General features: G+C 38.1%; 1 protein-coding gene and 2 long non-coding RNA genes across 5 annotated transcripts; all 3 read right to left on the bottom strand.

Moving 5' to 3' along the window:
* Positions 1-454: 454 nt before the first annotated feature.
* Positions 455-6,239, bottom strand: LOC116329614. Of its 3 annotated transcripts, none has more exons than XM_039610506.1 (7): positions 6,192-6,239; positions 3,553-3,648; positions 3,313-3,414; positions 2,667-3,026; positions 1,767-1,850; positions 1,074-1,174; positions 455-889 (listed from the first exon to the last, which is right to left on the bottom strand). In XM_039610506.1, exons 3-7 carry the CDS (start codon positions 3,401-3,403, stop codon positions 821-823), a joined length of 705 nt encoding a protein of 234 aa, XP_039466440.1. In that variant the 5' UTR covers positions 3,404-3,414; positions 3,553-3,648; positions 6,192-6,239; the 3' UTR covers positions 455-820. The 3 variants fall into 3 exon arrangements, with proteins under 3 accessions (XP_039466440.1, XP_039466441.1, XP_039466443.1); XM_039610507.1 differs by lacking the exon at positions 6,192-6,239 and adding an exon at positions 3,828-4,164; XM_039610509.1 differs by lacking the exon at positions 1,074-1,174.
* A 1,653-nt stretch (positions 6,240-7,892) lies between these two features.
* On the bottom strand, positions 7,893-14,307 carry LOC120439495. The gene is made up of 3 exons (XR_005612660.1): positions 14,274-14,307; positions 13,367-13,450; positions 7,893-8,331 (listed from the first exon to the last, which is right to left on the bottom strand). It is a non-coding gene; the product is annotated as an uncharacterized LOC120439495 (long non-coding RNA).
* A 7-nt stretch (positions 14,308-14,314) lies between these two features.
* Positions 14,315-15,179, bottom strand: LOC120439494. The gene is made up of 3 exons (XR_005612659.1): positions 15,159-15,179; positions 14,919-15,020; positions 14,315-14,634 (listed from the first exon to the last, which is right to left on the bottom strand). It is a non-coding gene; the product is annotated as an uncharacterized LOC120439494 (long non-coding RNA).
* Positions 15,180-17,741: the final 2,562 nt, after the last annotated feature.

Raw genomic sequence — 17,741 nt, 5'->3', positions numbered from 1 at the left:
CTTTGGTATTTATGTAAAAAATAAGCTCGTTTTTTTCAGGCATCCAAAGCTGTTTAACTTCCAGACAGAATCACAGCAACTACATGAAGGAGCTTTCAACTCCAAAACAAACTAAGACAGTTTTCATGTTGTATGAGAAAATCCTCGACTGGGTGTTACACAGGCCCTGTGTATTTTTTAAGTTGCAGTATTTTATATATTTTATAATATTTCTGAGTATTTCATCACATTGTGCTTTAGTTATGTTAAGATTATAAAGTTGAAACAATGATTAGACTGAAACTTTTCTGCTGGCAGCACCCAGCAGTTTGTCTTCTAATCAGAGTTCTTCTCACTGAGGTTTCTGCTGTTTTGATGTTGCATTAAAACGAGACACGAGTGTAAATATCAGTCCAGCTACTTTTCTTACTTTGCTTTTTTAGCACACATGAACAAATAAAAAGTACAGAAACCATTTTACTGTCAACAAAAGTGATAACAAGACTTTATTAAACAATGTATACATGAAACATGAAGCTCCATCCTGTTAATGCTGTTTGTGTTTTACCTGAAATGATCCTGTTTTTATTTTAACGCCTCAGGATATTTATAGTTCAAATGAGTTGAAGGATGTCAATATTGGACTGAAGCCTTGAATTCAAATCTTTTCTCTGTTGTTTGTGTTCTTTTTTATTCTCTCCAATAGTTCTTGGCACCAACTTACTGAATAGCATCAAACTGAAAACCTTAAATTTTGTTTTTCCTCATGATGTTATAAATAGTTTCTATTCACAGTCTGAGATCTGCGGCTTCCAGCTGATGTTGTCATCATAAATCTGAACTAGAAGGTCAACCTGCTGAGAGCTTCTTCCTCATTAACCTCCTGGTTTTGTTTGAGGAGGTCTGTTTTCTGTTTAAAAATGAAAGACAATTCAAAGATTCACTGAGTTATACTGAACACGACAAGTTTAAGAAACTTTAAACTGTGACAGAGCAAATGATATTCTGACACAAACCATGTGTCAAAAAATGTGTTTTGATCATTTTATATTTACAGCTCTTATAAGAAAATCCTGGTTTTCTGACAGACTTACAGGTTCTTTACAATTCTGATAAACAATAAATCCCCATGAGATCAGAGAGATACAGATGTATACAGCCATGACGATTGCTAACCAGAGTGCCAGAAAAAATTCTAAGGTACAAAAACAGGAAAAACATAATTCAGTGTTAATGATGTAAACAAGCACATTTTAAAGACAGGAAGTGGAATTAACCATTAAATAACCAGTTTTACTCTGAGAGGTGAACACCAGACTTTATTTACATGTTTCTGATGCACAGAGAATTTAATTTATCTCCACTTACAGTCTGGTGACCTCCAGCTTACATCGGGCCTTTTGCCTAATGATAGCCAGGAAAGACTCGAGCCCCCGAAACCCAGAACTGGATAAAACTGATATTTGACATTTTGAATCAGAACCTCAGTATGTTTACCTGAAAGAGCTGCAGGTTTATGGGAGGATTTTACTTTGTTGTTCATACATACTCAGTTTCACTTCTATAGAACGAGCCTAGTCTTGGACTCCTTTTAGTCTGAGACTGAACTAAATCCATTTCTAGAAAACTGGATGGGAGTGTTTTCTGTTCTGGTAAATTAACACAGTTCTCAGATTTGGCCCATATCTCCTGACTGTACTGTATATAAACAATATAATGAAAGAATGATTTTAGTGTTTTTGTAAACTGTAAAGTTATTTCGTTTAAGTAAATGTATATATATTTACCTATGCCTTTGGTCACATCATTCAAATCTGGCATTTGGAAATTTCCAGGTTGCTGAGTTGTTTCGGTCTTCCCAGACTTTGATTCTGAAATAAGATAAAATAACTTTTTTTTAATTTAAATTTCAGCTCAGGTGGTAGAGCAGGTCACTTACTAATCAAAAGGTCGGTAGTTCGATGCCAGTCTGCATGCTCAATATTTTTTTGGCAAGACACTAACTCTATGTTGCTCTTTGATGCATCATCACAATATGAATGTGTGTGAATGCTAAACACTGTGAACATGTGAAACACCATAGACAAAAAAGGGCTTGTGTCAATGGGTGAATGTACAAGTTGTGTAAACTAACAATGAAGAACCCAAAAACAAAAACAATGTTGTGATGAGAGAAACAGTTTGTAGCTCTTCAGTGTTGTTTCCTCACATGTCCTGATGAAGCTGCTCAGTAACAGTGTCACTGAGGTTGGACACTGTGGATTTCTGTGGTGTGGTCGACTCAGACTCTGAGGCCTCCTTCAGGGATGTTACCTGGACCAGCAGCTCCATGAAGAATTAGCCTCACGTGTGTGTAAGCCACAAAGACTCTTGTGTTAAAAAGTCCAACTTAAAGCAGAAATGATCATGTTTACAGTCTTCTACATGAACCAGTGTTGGTCTCCATGGATACTTTTACCTTCATATCATCTCTGTGGTTTGTTTCCTACACGTCTGTTACTGCACTCAGCACTGATTAGCAGGTGTGTGTCTGTGTGATGCAGTTTATGGATGTCATTTTCTAACTACACTGTTTTTCTGGTGATTTTTTTTTTCTGGTATCGGAAAATCCATCAAACTAGCTTAAGAGAGCATTTGGGTTTTTTTGCTTTTCTTTATTATACATCTCAATAAATGAATTGTCTTACCAGAGACGGTGACTCTGCAGCTGTTGTAGCCGCGGCCATAACCTGTGTCCACCTCACACAGGTACAGACCCGAGTCCTCAGTCCTGAGTCTGGACAGCTGGAGTCTGATTCGTCCTTCTCTGAGGGCATCTTTGTCACTCTGGACTCGTCCTGAAAACTTTTCATCCTGATGCTTTGAGAACTCGACACCATCAAAAAGGTAATACAGAGTTGAGTCTTTATGATCAGTATTCATGTAACAGAGGATCTTCAGTGGTGAGATGGATGTGTCTGGTTTGGTGGTGAACGTCCACTCCAGTGTGATGTTGTGGTTCTCCTCTGCCTGATAGGAGCTCTGTGTCACATCCACTACAAATGATCCTGTTGAGGAGACAGAGACGAGCAGACACACTCACAACTTTATACAACATCAGAACTGTGAAACACAGGAATGAACGAAGCATCATTTCTGTTATAAATCCAAAGAACTTCAAGGCCCCCACACCACAGTCTGTTGTACTCATTCATTCATAACACTATATTGTCTTCCTGGTCGATCTGGCTAATTTCCAACAATTGTGATGTTGAGAATCAATTTTTAAATGTTTAAACAAAACAACCCAAAATTAGCATAGATGAATTTAAGTGCTCAGCAGTTTTTGCTCACCTCTGCAGAGGACGAGTGTTAGAAGCAGCACAGCAGCAGAGAAGGCCGAGGGTCTGTGTGTGAACATCACACTGATCTCTTGAAGAGCCATCACTCATTACTCTGAAAATCAACAAGCAAAACAAGCTTCCTGTTACTCTCTGCATCTCACAGGAAGCAGCCCAGCAGTCTCATATAACATCATGTGTTTTATTCTAAATGTTTCTGTTTCTGATTCTGACAACATTAAAGAAATCTTACCTCAAGGTTCTCTGTGGCGCGTTTCTTCATTTGTCTACTCTGAACAACATCTCCAGACTGCAGATCCTGTACTGTTGATCAATAAGTTCCTCCACTCTGTAACATCAACAGGAAAACTGGTTCAGTCCCAGTGAAACTGTCATGGACCTGGGTCTGAAGGACCAAGGGTCTTTGAATAAGTATGAGGGTGTATTTTTTGTGCTGCTGTCCTGTTTCCTAATGTTTGTGTATAGCTGGGTGTGTAGGTGGGTGTGTATGTGGATGTGGCAGAGCACCTCTTCTTCAGCTCTGGTGGGGGTGTCAGCCAGGAGCCTGGCCACGCCTGAGGACTAGAAACGCACACACACCTGAAGTTGATCAAGCCTCGTCTGGGAGCTACTTAATAGTTTGGCCAAGCTTTCCTTGACACTGGATTGTTGCGTGAGACTCCACGGTAATGTTGTTAGTGTCAAGTCCAGTGAGTGTATGCCCACAGTAATTGAGTGTCCTGATAGCTTCTTCTATCGTTTCTTTCAAAAAGAGCCTGGAAAGCCAGCGAGCACGTGGAGTGCAGACACACGGGAGCAGAGAGCACGAGGCACGGATTTTTTGGGGAGACACGGGAGTCAGGGAAATGCATGGGGATTGTTTGTGTGAATATTTACTGCACTGTAAATAAACACACTGTTCATCGCAGCATTTGGATCCTTCTTTGCCCTGGCAAACCGTGACAGAAGTCACATTCAAGAAGCTGCTTCAGTGTTTAGCTATTATGCAGTTTCAAAATAGTTTATATGTAAACAGACCTTTAGATCATCACTGATTCAATAACAGAGAGTGATGATTTTAAATGTTCTGGTCAGGCTTGTACTGGGAGAAAAGGTCAGCCTGGACCAAAACATCCAGGCTGATTTTTGTCCCAGTAAAAGATCACCATTATATGTCAAAAATAAATAAATAAATAAATTTGACATAAAAATCTAATATATCTAATTAAAAACTGCCTCTGCTTTAAATGAGAAGTGATGTCATCCTCACTATAATCCATCACCAACATACTTAAAAAATTTTAATGACAAATTGATTTTTTTTTTTTTTTCATTCCCCACACCCTCAGATGCAGTGTATGTTTGTTTGCAGTGTTTCTCAGCACTTTTCTGTCTGCGCAGGCTTCCAGCTGCCTTCTGCTGCTCAGCAAAGCACACAAATCTTTTCTGTAGCACACATGCATTGAATGTTTTAGTGTTGTTGTTGGTATTAATGTTGATGGTGCAGCTGCTGAAATGTCAGTTATTGGACATATTTTACTGCAGTAATTAATTGTTTAACTCCTACACCCAGCATAACTAAGGGAGGATTCAGGGTCACCTGGTCCAGCCCTAACTGTGTGCTTTAGCAAAAAGTTTGAAGCCTAATCTTAAAAGTAGAGATAGTGTCTGTCTCCTGAATCCAAACTGGAAGCTGGTTCCACAGAAGACGGACTGACACAGCCTCTGTTGTGCTGACCAGAGCTCATTAATATGCACAGCAGTCTCATACCAGACAAAGAGCTGCAAATCACATTACAAATGAACAATAACTATGAGACACCAACACAACATTACTGGAATAAGTGATATAACACTGAACATGAACGTCAGCATGAGGCACGAGTCTTTGGCATGGTGCTTCTTCTTGAGTCGTTACTATATCTTCTTCTCTACCTTTGACTGACAGAGAGCAGAACAAATCTGATGACATGATGATTAATTTAACCAAACACCTTCAAACTTTAAGGATTATTTCTGAGGAAGCTGACTCTGCCCCCAAACAGCTGGAAAGTCGTGTTAACAGATGATTGACACAGTTCAACACAGACAGGTGCAAACTCAGTTTAATCTACGCAAATTCAACAAATGTGCTTCATCTTCAGTCGTCTCAGACAGCTGGGCTCCTGAGTTTGTATCAAGCTTTGTTTCTCAAAGGAGAAACTGAAACGATTCATGTGAGTTGACTCCACCCACTCTGTAAACAGCAGACCGATCAGCAACAGTCTGTTGTCAGCTCAGTGTTTATCTCTATTTGGCAAATATATTAAAGAAAAGTGTTTGATGGTGGTCCGTGAAACACTCACCAGAAACAACAATCAGCTGATACAGAACAAAATACTAACATCCAAAATAATTAGGTTACATTTATTTTTCTAAAGAAGCAGATACTGTGATACTGTGTTCACTTGTTAAACTGATCATCTTTAACTGAGATTAGTCAGCAGGGTTGGGGTTAGGTTATGGCCTTTTATTTTGAAATTAACCCCTTTCCATATCAGTGTAACTTAAGCACATATCCACAACTGAAAGCTCAGAGTTCCTTTTAAGTCACCTCGATAAGACAAAGTCCAAAGTCTTTATAAACATAAATACAGCTTTTCTCACACTTTGCTGCTACATTTGGAGCTTTGTGGAGCTTTTAACTGACAGACATATTTATCATCTTGTATGTGCTCACAGTTTGACAGAGAAACAACAGTCTGACTTTATTCGGTAACATGTAGAAAAAAATCCCTTTGTTTTTCCATCACACATATTTTTATTTCTTCATTATTAGTTTCTTGTTTTTTGAGTTCTCCAACTCAAAAACAAAAAAAACAAGCAAGCAAGGAAATAAACACAAAGACTTACCACAGATAAGGACCCGAGGCTCAAACACAGCGATCCAAACTGTTGCTGTGAAAGTGAAATGAGTTTGTTGGAGCCGATTAGGTAACAGGAACTTAAACAAGGATAAACATGTCACTGCAAACCAGACACTCCGGTCGGATCAGTTTCTAACATTCCTTGATGCAAAGCTGATTCATCAGGTAAACACTGATCATGACAAACACAGGGAAGGTTTCACTTTATTACATACTGCGTCAGATCAGTACAGATCATGTGTAAACCAAAATTAGCTTAAAATGGTTTCAGCAGTTTCTTCTCACCTTCAACAAAAGCTCACTTTTTTGTAGCATTTGCATTTCATTCTGTCTGTAAACACAACAGCTCTGAAAGTTTTGAATGTATTCTGATAAATCTCTGTAGGCTGTAGAGCAGGATCATGTTATAATAATCCAATAAAGTTTGATTTACATCCACTCAGGTCTTCATGGTAAACTTTATGACTTGCTGTTAAAAAATTGACAAAAAGCCTCCTTAAAAGCGCACTGTGTAATGTCAACATTTATAACGTATAAAGATTTAAAATATCATGTCACATTTTACCTCTGAACTCTCCCTAAGGCCAAGAGATCAACCTGAAAGTCAAAGCAATTATATATAAAACTGTTTATTTATAAACTATATTTCTTACTGTGTTTGCTGGTGAAAGATACAGACATGTAGGGAATGATACATGTGGATTGTAAATATCAGGGTTCTTTGGAACTCTGACCTCTTCTTTAGGGTCAAATATGGTCAAACTTTCATAACATGTATTATTATTATTTTTTATCTGAAATTCATTTTCTGCTGCCTCTATATCGGTGACATTTTTTTGCATGACTTTGTTTTCCATGTGCATTACTGTAATGCACAAAACAAAGATATTTATTAACAGAAGTTGATATGAATTTTTCTTAAAATCAAATGAATGCTGCACAGAAAGGACGCAGCACAGCTGGAGCTCTGTGTGTTCAGCCTCTGAAGTCTTCAGGTGAACCAGCCTGTAGCTCCAGGTCAGCTGCAGAGTTTCTGACCTCAAACAACAAACATCAGAGGTCTTTGTGATGAGATCACGGTCTGTTTGTCCTTTCTTTCATTTCCGACTCTGACATCAGCTCACAGCTTCTAATAAGTGACTGGTGTTGAGATTAAAGCTGAAATCCAAATTTCTGCTGAAGAAGAAATGTTCAGATCTTCTCTTCAGCAGCTTCAAGGAAGATGGTAACCTGACCTGCAGTCAGCTGAGACTGAAGAGATCACACTCAGATGAGTGACGAAACGTTTCTCCCACAAAACGCTACATCCAGATGAACAGAATCAACTTTTGGAGATTTTCTTACCTGGATGATTGAGAATGCATCAAGACGACATAAGGAGTTATGACATGGTATGATTTTCTCACCCAATAAAGGAATATTTAATACATCAGTCTACTCTTGATTCTATCAGAAACAGTTATCACAGCTCGTACATTGTCTCTTATATATAACACATCTATATATATACTGTTAAAGACTACTCTTTAAGGTAATAGGAAATATAAATTCAGTCAAATTCAGTTTGTTTGATAGAGCACTGATTTAAAACATCAGAGATAAAAAGAAATTGATATACAAACCAACGAAATGCAAAACAATAAAAACAACAATAAATAAAAGGTGAGAAGACATCACTCATTCAAAGTTAAAAGCAAGGGAATAAAAATGATTTTATTACTATTTTATAAAACATGCAGTGAGGGGTCATCTTAACATGGTCACTGGCTACAACTGAAAAAGTCATTCTGATCATTCAGTCGAAACTTTGGAAACACCAGAATCAGCTGATCCAGTAAACAGTAGTTCATACAGTCACATGCTCAACACTGAATACTAACATCAGTTGTGAAAACCTAAACTTTAGACACCATGTAGGATTTAAATATTTAGCTGTTAAATCCCAATGCAAAAAACATAAGTGGTGTTCTTTTTAATTTGCTCAATTTTTCTGATTTCCTCACTCATACCAGCTCTTCTTACATTCCAACAGTCCCTTTGTTGATGTTACTGTTTCTCTCATCCAGGATCAGGGGTCATCAAAGAGAGTTACTTTTATATTTTCTTCTGTCTGTCTGTCCTGTGGTCTACAAATACAAATAAACGACAGAGTTACCATTCTTGTAATTATTTGCTATACTTGGATATCGTTTGCTGCAATCTGAAAATGAAGTCTAAATAACTTTTTCATTATGAGCATAAAATGAATAGGAGAAAATGAAAAGTGTATTATTTCATTTGACATTTCCACTGAAATAATAAACACATTTGTGGAAAATGATTCCTTTTTAATCCTTACATGAGATTTTCTAGTAAAACACTTTTCTCCACTGCTCCTGCCAATGATACTTTAAAGTTCGCTGAAATCATGTTTGTTTGGGTTTTTTCCACACACCCAATAACTCATGGTGCAAACAGTGATTTAAATATCAGTGTAAATAGATTTATAAAAAAAGATCCTTTCACAGGAATAGATGCTATGATACACAAAATTCACAGTTCGTTTCGTTTCGATACTTTGGTGTCACGATTCGATATTTTTTTTTGATACAAAAAACGTTCATGCCTTTTTTTAAGTTATTTAAAATTATAAGTATTTCTTTTAACTCAAAAGTAGAGTTTTTAAATTAAATGCTGAAACAACAAACTAATAAAAATAAATGTATCTGATGGAGAACTCACCCTGTGGAAAGAGAAATGGCTCTTTCCAAAAAAAGCTATTTTGTCGACAGCAAAAAAAATAGCAATTGCCCTGTCCATCTCTTTTGCCCTCTTAGAATCATGTGCTAACGGCTGTCTAAATGACTCGGGTAAAGTTTGTAGCATGCGTGCTTGTTGTTGTTTTTGTCTACTTCCACTTGTCTTTGCACTAGCATGATGTCGGCGTAAATGTGCAGTCATATTCGCTGTGTTCCGACCGATGAAATTGAGCATTGCGTGGCACATCCGACATATTGTGGTACTTTTGTCCATGATGCACTTAAGTAGAGTCATACTTCACATGAAAACCCAAATAGTTCCAAATGCCAGATCTGAATGACGGTGGAGGAGGTTCAATTTCGGGTAGCGTTGAGGCAGTTGCCATGCTAACTTGAGTGAATGCATATGGGCGGCACTCAGTGGATCTGCGCTCGACAATGCAACCTAGGCGGGGTAATCAAACACAGATCCACTGAGCCCTCAATACAGACAGCATCATCAGAAGAAAAGTTGATCACATAAATTAAAAATTTTGTATCGTTCAATACATATGCGTGCGAACCGAAAGCACTGTATCGAACGGTTCAATACAGATACATGTATTGTTGCATAGATGCACTTATGAATCAGGCTTTAGTCATAGCCTGGTTTAACAGGAGCTACAAAGATCCTGTTATTAGTGATGTGCGATACCACTGATTTCCTTTTCAATCTGATACCAAGTAAAATTCAGGGTGGTACCGACGATACTGAGCTGATACCGATACTCTGTACAAAAACTTAATGTTTCATTGTATTTCATAATACAGTATATAATTGTATCGTGTAATTGTAATAATAATATAAAGATATAGCTTCATAATGATTAAAGGACCTCAGACTACTTGTTGTTATAGCTTAATAATGCAGAATAGGACTTCCGGTAATGGCGGCAAAGTGAGGAGACCCGTGTTTCGCGTGCTCAGTTGTCTTTTTCGTTAAATACTCTCTGTAAATCCAAAATAGAACTTACGTCTTTGACACAGTTCGTTTGGGAACATTTGAGAACGTTAACATGCCTAAAAAACTGAACAAGGACAAACAAAAATCTACGTCTGAGGCACAGGACGAAAGCGGGATGGAGGAAGGGCAGATGGGCGTCATGCATGAACACGAACAAGAAAAGCAACCCGCAAACCCAGAAATGCCTTCTACCTTGGACCTTTTGAACGCCATTCGATTGTTCAAGCAAGAGTTTCACACTGAAATGGGTGATATTATGTCAGCAATAGGAGCTGTTCAAGCTGATATACAAAAATGTGGACGGCGACTTGACGAGGCTGAAAAAAGAATCTCCAATGCGGAGGACGAAATTACCTTACTGAAAAATGATATGGAATGCATTGAAAGACAGGCCAAATTTCTGTCTAAAAAGGTGGAGGACTTGGAAGGAAGAAGTCGGCGTAACAACATCCGAATCCTCGGTATCCCTGAGAAAGAAGAAGGTACAGATGCACGTGCTTTCATGGAGAAGTTTATATCGGATATTTTGAAAATCCCCCCTCCTGTCCTCGAGAGAGCGCACAGGATAATCACAAGTCAAAGCTCTATTGCAAACCGATCGAGAACTTTTATAATTAAGTGCTTAAGTTACAGAGATCGTGAACGCATCATGAAAGCCGCTAGGACGACAAAAGAACTGACGTATAAGGACAACAAGATAGCCTTTTTGCCGGACCTGCCTGCAGAAACATATAGACAGCAGCGTCAGTACGATGGTGTGAGGAAGAAGCTGCGGGAGATTTGACTGTGGAAACATCGGATCATCTATCCAGCGAGGCTGCTTTTGACCAACGAGGAACGTACGCATGTATTTGATACACCAGCGGACGTGGACGCCTACATTAAGAACCTCAATCAAGTACAAGATGTTTGATAAGGTATATGATGGTAGATCACTAATTCTGTTCTAACTGTATTTACGAACCACACTGGACAGAACAATTTATTATATTGCCAAAGGGTTGTTATACAAAGATGGGTTAGACATTGGTTGTTTTGTTCTCTTAACAAGAGTTACTAGTAATTTCACTTATTGTGTCAAATGTGTGAGAGTAAAAACTTGACAAGGTGGATTTATTTCTATTATTATTATTATTATTATTAGTTTCTTTAGTTAAATACTTTTATTTAATTGTAATTACTCTAACAACTGTTGCTAAACGCGGGTGAATAGTTCCTCGGTTTAGGGTGGACATGTTCCAAGAAGAGGGCGGAAGTATTTTTGGGGTTAAGGGATGCCTGTATGTTCTTACACAGGCTGGGATGTGGGAAGGGTTGCTCTCTCAAATCAGTAAATTCTTAACATGGTACAATGCGTTTCTTTCGTATATATATGTGTGTATTTATTTAATAGTACAGCTTTAACATATGTGAATATATATGGCAGAAGTATTGATTGACTGTGTTTCTTGGAACTGCAGAGGTCTGCGTAAGCTTGTAAAAATAAAACAAGTCATTAATAGGATTAAGAAATTAAAAGCCAAAATTGTGTTCCTACAAGAAACCCATATGCTAGGTAGCGAGACAAATAGAATGAAACGTAGATGGCCAGGTCAGATCTTTTCAGCACCTTACTCCTCCAATTCCAGGGGCGTCATGATAATGATTCACAAATCTATACCCTTTCACGTTGAGCATGTGCTTAAGGATTGTAATGGACGTTTTTTAATACTACAAGGTAATCTACTATCTACTAGACTAAATTTAATTAATATTTATGGCCCAAATGAAGATAACCCAAACTTTTATAGCAATTTATTTCTTAAAATTTCAGACTTGCAAGGTAAATATATAATTGCTGGGATTTAAATTGCACTTTAAACCCACAGAAGGATAAATCTTCAGGCATGGATAACACCCATAATAGAACACGAAAGGTGATCAGTCAATTTATGAAGGAGTTAAATATAACTGATATATGGCGAGATCAAAACCCAACCAAGTTACAATATTCCTGTTGGTCAGATACATACAAAGTGTATTCCAGAATAGATTACTTTTTGGTATCAACTGAGCTGGCTCATTATATAAAAGATTGCCAGTATAAGGAAATAATAATATCTGACCATGCAGCTGTTACTTTGACTTTCATAGAGCCAAAACTGATCAAAACTCGAATTGTATGGAGGTTTCAATTGAAGTGGATGCAGGACAAACAGTTTCTTGAGTTTTTAGGCAAGCAAATTAATGAATATTTTGAGCACAATACAGATCAAACATCGGCAAGTGTGAGATGGGAGGCCTTTAAGGCATATTTAAGAGGGCAAATTATAAGCTACTCTAGTAAGAAAACAAGAGAAAGAAATCAAAGGATAAAATATCTGGAAGAAAAAATAAAAATGTTAGAAGAGATCAGTTTTCAATCAGGCCAAAATAATGAGTATAATGTAAAAGAATTATTACTATTGAGAACGCAATATAATGAAATGACAAGTGAAAAAGCAGCTGTAAATTTATTGAGATTAAAGCAACAATTCTATGACCAAGGTGAAAAACCCAGCAAACTCCTGGCTTGGCGTATAAAACAGCAGGAATCTGAAAAGGCAATTACAAAACTTGAAACTTGAAATGGAAATATTATAGTAGACCCATTAGAGATAAATAATGCATTTAAAGTGTTTTATGAAACGTTATATAACTCTGAATCCAATAATGCAGCTAGCATTCAGTCTTTATTTCTAGATAAACTTGATATACCAAAAATTTCAGACAAAGACAAAGAAAATGTTGACAGGCAAATTAGTATAGATGAAATTATTGATGCTATAAACTCTTTAAATGTTTAAAATTCTAAGGTACAAAAACAGGAAAAACATAATTCAGTGTTAATGATGTAAACAAGCACATTTTAAAGACAGGAAGTGGAATTAACCATTAAATAACCAGTTTTACTCTGAGAGGTGAACACCAGACTTTATTTACATGTTTCTGATGCACAGAGAATTTAATTTATCTCCACTTACAGTCTGGTGACCTCCAGCTTACATCGGGCCTTTTGCCTAATGATAGCCAGGAAAGACTCGAGCCCCCGAAACCCAGAACTGGATAAAACTGATATTTGACATTTTGAATCAGAACCTCAGTATGTTTACCTGAAAGAGCTGCAGGTTTATGGGAGGATTTTACTTTGTTGTTCATACATACTCAGTTTCACTTCTATAGAACGAGCCTAGTCTTGGACTCCTTTTAGTCTGAGACTGAACTAAATCCATTTCTAGAAAACTGGATGGGAGTGTTTTCTGTTCTGGTAAATTAACACAGTTCTCAGATTTGGCCCATATCTCCTGACTGTACTGTATATAAACAATATAATGAAAGAATGATTTTAGTGTTTTTGTAAACTGTAAAGTTATTTCGTTTCGTAAATGTATATATATTTACCTATGCCTTTGGTCACATCATTCAAATCTGGCATTTGGAAATTTCCAGGTTGCTGAGTTGTTTCGGTCTTCCCAGACTTTGATTCTGAAATAAGATAAAATAACATAACTTTTTTTTTTTTTTTTAAATTTCAGCTCAGGTGGTAGAGCAGGTCACTTACTAATCAAAAGGTCGGTAGTTCGATGCCAGTCTGCATGCTCAATATTTTTTTGGCAAGACACTAACTCTATGTTGCTCTTTGATGCATCATCACAATATGAATGTGTGTGAATGCTAAACACTGTGAACATGTGAAACACCATAGACAAAAAAGGGCTTGTGTCAATGGGTGAATGTACAAGTTGTGTAAACTAACAATGAAGAACCCAAAAACAAAAACAATGTTGTGATGAGAGAAACAGTTTGTAGCTCTTCAGTGTTGTTTCCTCACATGTCCTGATGAAGCTGCTCAGTAACAGTGTCACTGAGGTTGGACACTGTGGATTTCTGTGGTGTGGTCGACTCAGACTCTGAGGCCTCCTTCAGGGATGTTACCTGGACCAGCAGCTCCATGAAGAATTAGCCTCACGTGTGTGTAAGCCACAAAGACTCTTGTGTTAAAAAGTCCAACTTAAAGCAGAAATGATCATGTTTACAGTCTTCTACATGAACCAGTGTTGGTCTCCATGGATACTTTTACCTTCATATCATCTCTGTGGTTTGTTTCCTACACGTCTGTTACTGCACTCAGCACTGATTAGCAGGTGTGTGTCTGTGTGATGCAGTTTATGGATGTCATTTTCTAACTACACTGTTTTTCTGGTGATTTTTTTTTCTGGTATCGGAAAATCCATCAAACTAGCTTAAGAGAGCATTTGGGTTTTTTTGCTTTTCTTTATTATACATCTCAATAAATGAATTGTCTTACCAGAGACGGTGACTCTGCAGCTGTTGTAGCCATGCGCCATAACCTGTGTCCACCTCACACAGGTACAGACCCGAGTCCTCAGTCCTGAGTCTGGACAGCTGGAGTCTGATTCGTCCTTCTCTGAGGGCATCTTTGTCACTCTGGACTCGTCCTGAAAACTTTTCATCCTGATGCTTTGAGAACTCGACACCATCAAAAAGGTAATACAGAGTTGAGTCTTTATGATCAGTATTCATGTAACAGAGGATCTTCAGTGGTGAGATGGATGTGTCTGGTTTGGTGGTGAACGTCCACTCCAGTGTGATGTTGTGGTTCTCCTCTGCCTGATAGGAGCTCTGTGTCACATCCACTACAAATGATCCTGTTGAGGAGACAGAGACGAGCAGACACACTCACAACTTTATACAACATCAGAACTGTGAAACACAGGAATGAACGAAGCATCATTTCTGTTATAAATCCAAAGAACTTCAAGGCCCCCACACCACAGTCTGTTGTACTCATTCATTCATAACACTATATTGTCTTCCTGGTCGATCTGGCTAATTTCCAACAATTGTGATGTTGAGAATCAATTTTAAATGTTTAAACAAAACAACCCAAAATTAGCATAGATGAATTTAAATGCTCAGCAGTTTTGCTCACCTCTGCAGAGGACGAGTGTTAGAAGCAGCACAGCAGCAGAGAAGGCCGAGGGTCTGTGTGTGAACATCACACTGATCTCTTGAAGAGCCATCACTCATTACTCTGAAAATCAACAAGCAAAACAAGCTTCCTGTTACTCTCTGCATCTCACAGGAAGCAGCCCAGCAGTCTCATATAACATCATGTGTTTTATTCTAAATGTTTCTGTTTCTGATTCTGACAACATTAAAGAAATCTTACCTCAAGGTTCTCTGTGGCGCGCTTTCTTCATTTGTCTACTCTGAACAACATCTCCAGACTGCAGATCCTGTACTGTTGATCAATAAGTTCCTCCACTCTGTAACATCAACAGGAAAACTGGTTCAGTCCCAGTGAAACTGTCATGGACCTGGGTCTGAAGGACCAAGGGTCTTTGAATAAGTATGAGGGTGTATTTTTGTGCTGCTGTCCTGTTTCCTAATGTTTGTGTATAGCTGGGTGTGTGGGTGGGTGTATGTGGATGTGGCAGAGCACCTCTTCTTCAGCTCTGGTGGGGTGTCAGCCAGGAGCCTGGCCACGCCTGAGGACTAGAAACGCACACACCCTGAAGTTGATCAAGCCTCGTCTGGGAGCTACTTAATAGTTTGGCCAAGCTTTCCTTGACACTGGATTGTTGCGTGAGACTCCACGGTAATGTTGTTAGTGTCAAGTCCAGTGAGTGTATGCCCACAGTAATTGAGTGTCCTGATAGCTTCTTCTATCGTTTCTTTCAAAAGAGCCTGGAAAGCCAGCGAGCACGTGGAGTGCAGACACACGGGAGCAGAGAGCACGAGGCACGGATTTTTGGGGAGACACGGGAGTCAGGGAAATGCATGGGGATTGTTTGTGTGAATATTTACTGCACTGTAAATAAACACACTGTTCATCGCAGCATTTGGATCCTTCTTTGCCCTGGCAAACCGTGACAGAAGTCACATTCAAGAAGCTGCTTCAGTGTTTAGCTATTATGCAGTTTCAAAATAGTTTATATGTAAACAGACCTTTAGATCATCACTGATTCAATAACAGAGAGTGATGATTTTAAATGTTCTGGTCAGGCTTGTACTGGGAGAAAAGGTCAGCCTGGACCAAAACATCCAGGCTGATTTTTGTCCCAGTAAAGATCACCATTATATGTCAAAAATAAATAAATAAATAAATTTGACATAAAAATCTAATATATCTAATTAAAAACTGCCTCTGCTTTAAATGAGAAGTGATGTCATCCTCACTATAATCCATCACCAACATACTTAAAAATTTTAATGACAAATTGATTTTTTTTTTTTTTTTCATTCCCCACACCTCAGATGCAGTGTATGTTTGTTTGCAGTGTTTCTCAGCACTTTTCTGTCTGCGCAGGCTTCCAGCTGCCTTCTGCTGCTCAGCAAAGCACACAAATCTTTTCTGTAGCACACATGCATTGAATGTTTTAGTGTTGTTGTTGGTATTAATGTTGATGGTGCAGCTGCTGAAATGTCAGTTATTGGACATATTTTACTGCAGTAATTAATTGTTTAACTCCTACACCCAGCATAACTAAGGGAGGATTCAGGGTCACCTGGTCCAGCCCTAACTGTGTGCTTTAGCAAAAAAGTTGAAGCCTAATCTTAAAAGTAGAGATAGTGTCTGTCTCCTGAATCCAAACTGGAAGCTGGTTCCACAGAAGACGGACTGACACAGCCTCTGTTGTGCTGACCAGAGCTCATTAATATGCACAGCAGTCTCATACCAGACAAAGAGCTGCAAATCACATTACAAATGAACAATAACTATGAGACACCAACACAACATTACTGGAATAAGTGATATAACACTGAACATGAACGTCAGCATGAGGCACGAGTCTTTGGCATGGTGCTTCTTCTTGAGTCGTTACTATATCTTCTTCTCTACCTTTGACTGACAGAGAGCAGAACAAATCTGATGACATGATGATTAATTTAACCAAACACCTTCAAACTTTAAGGATTATTTCTGAGGAAGCTGACTCTGCCCCAAACAGCTGGAAAGTCGTGTTAACAGATGATTGACACAGTTCAACACAGACAGGTGCAAACTCAGTTTAATCTACGCAAATTCAACAAATGTGCTTCATCTTCAGTCGTCTCAGACAGCTGGGCTCCTGAGTTTGTATCAAGCTTTGTTTCTCAAAGGAGAAACTGAAACGATTCATGTGAGTTGACTCCACCCACTCTGTAAACAGCAGACCGATCAGCAACAGTCTGTTGTCAGCTCAGTGTTTATCTCTATTTGGCAAATATATTAAAGAAAAGTGTTTGATGGTGGTCCGTGAAACACTCACCAGAAACAACAATCAGCTGATACAGAACAAAATACTAACATCCAAAATAATTAGGTTACATTTATTTTTCTAAAGAAGCAGATACTGTGATACTGTGTTCACTTGTTAAACTGATCATCTGAGATTAGTCAGCAGGGTTGGGGTTAGGTTATGGCCTTTTATTTTGAAATTAACCCCTTTCCATATCAGTGTAACTTAAGCACATATCCACAACTGAAAGCTCAGAGTTCCTTTTAAGTCACCTCGATAAGACAAAGTCCAAAGTCTTTATAAACATAAATACAGCTTTTCTCACACTTTGCTGCTACATTTGGAGCTTTGTGGAGCTTTTAACTGACAGACATATTTATCATCTTGTATGTGCTCACAGTTTGACAGAGAAACAACAGTCTGACTTTATTCGGTAACATGTAGAAAAAAATCCTTTGTTTTCCATCACACATATTTTTATTTCTTCATTATTAGTTTCTTGTTTTTGAGTTCTCCAACTCAAAAAAAAA

Source organism: Oreochromis aureus, linkage group 3, assembly GCF_013358895.1.
Source record: "Oreochromis aureus strain Israel breed Guangdong linkage group 3, ZZ_aureus, whole genome shotgun sequence".
Classification (NCBI taxonomy): domain Eukaryota; kingdom Metazoa; phylum Chordata; class Actinopteri; order Cichliformes; family Cichlidae; genus Oreochromis; species Oreochromis aureus.
Note: the sequence above shows the minus strand (reverse complement) of the source record. Positions and strands in the feature narration are given on the sequence as shown.